We start from the raw sequence: 6,489 nt of genomic DNA, 5'->3' as shown, positions 1-6,489 counted from the left end.
CACACACACACACACACACACACACACACACACACACACACACACACACACACACACACACTACTACAAAAGAGTACAATGAATGAATGTCCATTACTCTCGCCACCAAAACTTTAGATTGGCTCATGAAAACATTGACAGTCCAGTCCTTAAGTACCGAGTGGTATCCACTTAACCTTTACTGTTCTGCTTGGTATTAACCCAATTCCTAGAAGCGCTATCCATTCGCTGAGCAGCGTGCCACTCTTCCAAAAAAAGAAAAGCTTGCCACACGAAACTTAAACATGCCTGCGGAAAAAGGCAACAGCGAACTGTAGGAGCACATCCGATGGACGGTCTCGGGACGGTGACCACACGCAGTCCTTCAGAGCATGAACACGCCGTCACAGTGCAGGAAACCGCCAAGACAGGCGTGCGACGCATTCACTATAGAGCACGGCAAGACGATCGGGCTGAAGATAGTTGCTCGTGAGGCAAGGCCAGGAATGTCCTTGTGAATGAGAGTGCTGGAACGTTTCTCTTGCGCCACAAGCGACAGCAAACACAGGGAACCTGAAATGACAATCCCTGTTTGGTCATTCGAAAACACGCAGGCGCAGTACAGTCGTGTGTACGCGATATTTACCAGAATTAAGTGCAAGGGTACCAGGCAAAGTCCAGTCTGCCAGCAGGACGCCGTCGGCGAGAGAACGTAGAAGCAATAGCAGTCGCTCATGGAACGAGTGATGCTGGCGCCCGAAGTAATTTCTTTTGGAGCGAAGAAGGGAGAGTATGTGCAGGAGCGTGCTAGGTACCCACCGCAGTCGAAAACAGGAGTGCAGAAGCTGTAACGACACAGTGCTTATTCGTTAAACACTGGAGAACACAGTCGTAATACGAGTCCCGTGTAAACGACATTTACCAGTAGTAGTGCAAGGCGAGGAGAAGTCCAGTCTATCAGCAGGACGCCACTAGCGAGAGAATGTAGAAGCAATAGCAGTCGCTCCTGGAACAGGTGATGCTCGTGCCCGAAGTAATCTTTTGGAGCGCAGACCGTAGAGTCGTGCAACAGCGCGTTGGGAACGCTTGTGGACCGCAATTGAAAACAGGAGTGCAGAAGCTGTAACGACACAGTGCTTATTCGTTAAACACTGGAGAACACAGTCGTAATACGAGTCCCGTGTGAACGACACTTACCAATAGTAGTGCAGGCGAGGAGGAAAGTCCAGTGAAAAGACGAAAGGAAGATACAATGGAAAATAGAAAACACCTGACTGGATTGTGCCTGACCCATGTGGTGTAGAAGAGAACGGCGAAACGCGAAATTCGCCATGGTTCTTGACGCCGCAGAAACTGAAAACTTCCCTTTTGAACATTTTGAAGGCAGAATATACTGGCTTAGCTGCTCAGAAAGAAACGATGCATAAAGTGGACGATGTAGTTACAAGGACTGTTCAGAAGGATGGAAAGCAAGTTAACGTGGAAATCAACGAAGCAGCAATCGGAAGACTATCTCGAAGACACCAGACAAATGCAGCGAGATAAAAATAGAACTGTTCAATGCGAGATGTTTCACACCTGGAAAGCAGAACGAGCGAGTTCGGAAGAATCTGAACAATTAACTACCATATCGCGCCATCAAGCAATTCGAGAAGACCGACTAGCAAGAAAAGCGTAGTATTTGACGCGTCGTGGTTAAGATCAGGAATGTTCTGAATGATTATCTTCAGACAGGAGGAAATTTGAATGCAGATGTACCAACACTGATAAGGAATTTTCGAAGAAAGTCTTGCAATGACAGCAAACGTAATTAAGTTTGTGTTGATGAAGTTATGCTTGGAACATCATAATAAAACCGGGTAAAAGGCGTGTACACAGAATTCACAAATTCTCCGAGTTGCAATGAATCTTAGGAAATGGATAGCGAACAGTGAAGGAATGAGAATTTAAATTCGCATCAAGGTGCCATTCTTACATGAAGCCAGACCAGTATTCTAGGAATGAACTCGTACACGTGCCGACGGTATTCTGCTTTCCCATCGATATGAAGACTCGAGTGAAATGCTCACGAAGCGATGAGTATTTCAAGCCACGGCAAAAACATTTGGTCGGCTCGAATTTCTAACGACCTGCACTGCAACAGCTAACATCGGTATTCAATGACGGGAAGGAAAAGATATTGGGACAACCCTCTCCCAGACGAAGATAAATTGTCTATGGAGAAATAAATATACCGAGGAAGATGGACTGAAAGCCTCAAAGTGCATCAACAACAAGAAACGGAGCGTTAGCACCGACACTTTTCTCGGATGCAAGCCCGGCGGTGTATTCAAGTGCAGCATTCATGGTACTGTTATATCAGAGCGGAGACAGTGCTGGTCCTGGAAAAGAACAGAGTAGCTCTAATGAACACCGTCGTCAGTCTCGCAAATTAGAACTTGCGAGAAATAGTGAAGTATCGGACCACTTGTACAATCGTGCTGCACTGGAGAAAGAAAACGTATGAAGCAACCGTTGAACACAGACTACAAAAAAAAAAGGATTACTCAGTAGCAGAACAATGGGGGATACGTCAATAGTACTGAAAAATCGAGCAGATATAACCAGGAGTGACTGTAGAAAAGATGTAGTGAACAATTGTGGATCCCAGTTGCTACAGACCAAATAGTCGGTACAAAATGCCGGTTAATAATGAAAAAAAGAAGATTCTCGTGTCAGATGCACGTCGTAAAGGATATCAAGACGAGGATTGAAGTTGACAGGTTCGGCAGTTACTTGAATATTTGGAGAGTAAGTGCGTGAATGTTTCGTTCCGTGAATATTAGAGGACAAGTTCAACGGTCCACTAAAAGCAGAAGAAATAAATAGCACCGAAACCTGCCTCATTTGGCTATATCAAAGTGCGTATATTGCAAAATTTCAAATTCAGCAAGCAAGCGAATGTGCAGACAATAGGCGAATACCAGATATTTTAAGATAATGGCCCAATGAGATTTCAAGGGCGCCTTCGGTAGTGCCCGTATGACAAGAGGAGCAGCACCCGATTATATGTAAATGGAAGAAACCTGTGGACTATTAGTGTGACACCTATATGGAAAAACTTCACGGTGGAGTACGTGGTACACTGGCGCATATAATAACGAGATTTCGGGTAATCGAAGGACGAAAATAAGTGAAAGTTATACGACAGTGCGTTATGTGGCGAAGATATAATTCCAGATCCTTGTAAGAGGAAGTACCTCCTCTAGAGGATAGAGGAACGAAGACCACATTGAAATAGCTGGTCTACGTTTGAACTGTGCGCTGGGAGTAACTACAAAAAAACACAAGGAGACATAGCCAAACTGTAGCAACTTTCAGATGTGCCGTGACAAGAGGTGTACACTGCGAAACTGTTGGAGACTCTTCAGATCGGTTTTCTACGCTATTTTCGGCGTTTCTCAGGTCGAACATAAATGTGCTCAGCAACAACGCAAGACTTCCAGGGGAAATAAGAGATTGAATGCGGTCACAGCAACATTACGTCGCTAAACAACTGAACAATTTATGACCTATCACCAAGTGGAAATTTCCTCCGCAAAACACCGTGTGGGGGCGGTTTCTATGAAAGGCTCATTCGTAGTTTTCAAGTGTACTGCGGAAAGCGATCGGTCGATGTGTACTGCATAATGGAAAGCTATATACCCGTGTACACGAAGTAGGTGGTATCATTAAGAAGCAATCGTTAACACAAGTTCACGATGGACCTGGAGAACCGATCCCTCCAACTTCCTCTAGAAAACTGGGAGGAAACATTGAATAATAGGACGGCAACTTTCGACAAAAGTAGACTACGTAGAGTTACAAAAGCATTGTGAAAATGTGACACTCCGAGTAGAAATAAATTACGGGTGAGGAAAGGAACTCCGCTAAGAAATATTACCAGAAACGGAAGAAATTCAACGTCGTCTCACTCGGAGAGCGACATAAAAAAGCCTTTTGAAAACTCTGCGGCGAAGGAAGTTTTCGGAAGGATAAACCTAACCTCGAAGGTCTGCATAGTAAATAGATTCGACAGCAATTTCATCGGAAGCCCACAAAGTTTGTGTGCTTGCGGAACCGGCAAGATGTAGCAACAGGATTATGGAAAGGAGCACTGAGAGAACGCGAACCATAGCCGTCAGAGGAAAACACAGCTTCATTCAAAAGCAGACGCTCGGAACCTGAAATGCCACAGGGCTTACACGCCACACGAGAAAACATTCGTAGTATCATAGGAGTGTATATGGTACTTGTCAGAAGTGCAGGGAGTTGAACGAATCTCAGTCTCCCAGCTGAAAGCCACCGGCGAGAAAAAAATGCAGACGTAACACCGCCGGAGACTAGATGTGCAGAAGCGCCCGCTTGATATGCTTGTGAATAGCCGCAATGGAAAGCGGACGGTAAGAACCTGAAATCAGACAGGACTTGTTAAACACTCGAGAACACAGCCACACTACTATTCTAGTGTTCATGAGACTTGCCAGGAGTAGTGCCGGGCGAGGAACAAAGTCCAGTTCACCAGCAGCACTTCACCGCCGAGGGAATGCGAAATAGTTAAGACGGTGACTGCACGAGTGATGGTGATCAAGGTCATCATCTGCGACGCAAGGAGTAAAGTAAACCAGAAAAGAACAGCTGTAACCGCAAAGAAATGGACCACTTACCGTAGCTGCTGCACGGCCGAGCTGCGCTCCAGACCGTATACAGGCGACGTAAGGTCGCCGCAATAGCTAATAGCTGGCGAGGCAGTTTCCGAATGACGTTTGCTGCCGTGAGTCCACGTTTCGCTCGATAGCACTGACGCGCGCGGGCTACCTTGTCACGAAATAGTGGGGTCGGGTCGCAAGGCCATTCGGAAGGGTCCATGTCCCTGACGCACTCGCAGAGGACGGCTATCAGCTATAGCCTGCGCAGTGTGAGCTAGGCCTTGTGTCAGCTAATCCTGAAGCTATGCGCCGCCACCCCGCAACACGTGGCCCGTCCTCTTCGATTCCGGCACGGAGAAGACCCATGTGGCCGCAAGCCATGCCCACGAAACCTCGGGCTTACAGCTAAGCAATTTTGTAGTGTAGCTATGCATCCTAGTGAGCGCTAGCTAGTGCAGCAGAACAAACAGTTAACTTCTCTAAGGCATGCGCCACCCTCGCCAGCTAGATCATCTAGAAAAAAAATGCACAAAGTGCATCTGATGAGCGTTTAGGACGCTCGATGCGAAGCTCGCAGAGACGACGCTTGCCATGACGAGGGGTTGCCGCGCAGGTCCTGGGGTCAGCGGCCGCGCTCAGACTTGAATGTCCAGTTGCCGGTCGATGTGCAACCGTGCACAGCCGTGGAAGGATTGTTGCTCAAAAGCATCTGATCTGGAACGTAGGCAAAAAAAAATATTTGGAATTTTGAGCAGAAACCAATGCTGCCAAATTGTCACGTATACTTTCGCCACAAATGTGGGCGAAACTTGCTTACGCCAAGACCATATTTATTCAGAAAAGCATCTATACGCTGTGAGGAAGTCGCTTGCTGAGAATCTGAGGCCCAATTCCCTGCAGCAGACTTAACTAAAACCCATTTGACAAGGAAACGCTAAACAAGCACGATGGAGTCCAAGGTATGTGCGCCTAAGTGGCCGGCACATGAAAAAAAATTAGGAAGTTTCGAAACCAGGTACAGTGCCTTGATAAAATTCCTTTCAAACCTTAGACATCGAGTGCGAGCGTCAGTTATTCATGCGTTCAAGCAGTATATATCGCAATCAAGCAGCTATCTGTAAATAAGAAGCTACACTTCCGGCTCCTCATCGGCATGTTTCAAGCGTCATACTTTGCTTAGAAATTTAAAAAAATTACACGATGTTCAGTTTGTCATACATGGCCACGTTGTGTCTGAACACATGATGGCCCAAAACCTATGAAGCTGGTGGTCATCACCCCGTAGAGGAGCAATTCAGCGCTCGAACAAAGGATCTGACCAGCTCTGCTGAAGCTGCTTTCAAAATTTAGTCTTACTCGCACTGGAGCCATTAAAAAAAAAAGGAGGGGGGGCGAGGTCGTTGACGGGAGTCTTTTGTAATGGCCGTCATTGCAACTTCAAGTCAGCTGGAGAAAGCGTAACCGAAGCTGGCCACACGCAAGATGACATTTAGAAATATCGCAAAATAGCGTCCGTGTATTAATTAAGGCATGTCGCATTGACTTCAGTTGCCTGCTAATATAAAGAACTACTGCCCATATCTGTACACTGCAGCAAATTAAATCGAAAAAGCACTTCCGACGTCAAAAAAATATAACACGTTTTCATTGCCAGAATAATATTTCCCCCGAGATCTCGGGGAAAATATTACCACAATATCAATACCACAATATCTAAAATTTCCCACCTTTTGGCAAGACTGCCTCGGACGTCCTCGTTGCTCACCGCCATCGAAAACGGTCATCTGCAAAACGAAAACATCAGCGGGCTTATTGTCGACCACTCGAGGACAGAGCAGAAGTA

At 46.3% G+C, this 6,489-nt stretch overlaps 1 protein-coding gene across 1 annotated transcript; it reads right to left on the bottom strand.

Moving 5' to 3' along the window:
• Window positions 1-200: 200 nt before the first annotated feature.
• LOC142583554 (uncharacterized) lies at window positions 201-6,417 on the bottom strand. Its single transcript, XM_075694041.1, has 7 exons — window positions 6,374-6,417; window positions 5,288-5,360; window positions 4,482-4,597; window positions 1,177-1,372; window positions 902-1,099; window positions 626-824; window positions 201-552 (listed from the first exon to the last, which is right to left on the bottom strand). Exons 1-7 carry the CDS (start codon window positions 6,415-6,417, stop codon window positions 365-367), a joined length of 1,014 nt encoding a protein of 337 aa, XP_075550156.1. The 3' UTR covers window positions 201-364.
• Between the last annotated feature and the right edge of the window lie 72 nt (window positions 6,418-6,489).

This window comes from Dermacentor variabilis, chromosome 5, assembly GCF_050947875.1.
Source record: "Dermacentor variabilis isolate Ectoservices chromosome 5, ASM5094787v1, whole genome shotgun sequence".
Taxonomy (NCBI): domain Eukaryota; kingdom Metazoa; phylum Arthropoda; class Arachnida; order Ixodida; family Ixodidae; genus Dermacentor; species Dermacentor variabilis.
This window is presented reverse-complemented; position numbering and strand designations above follow the sequence as displayed.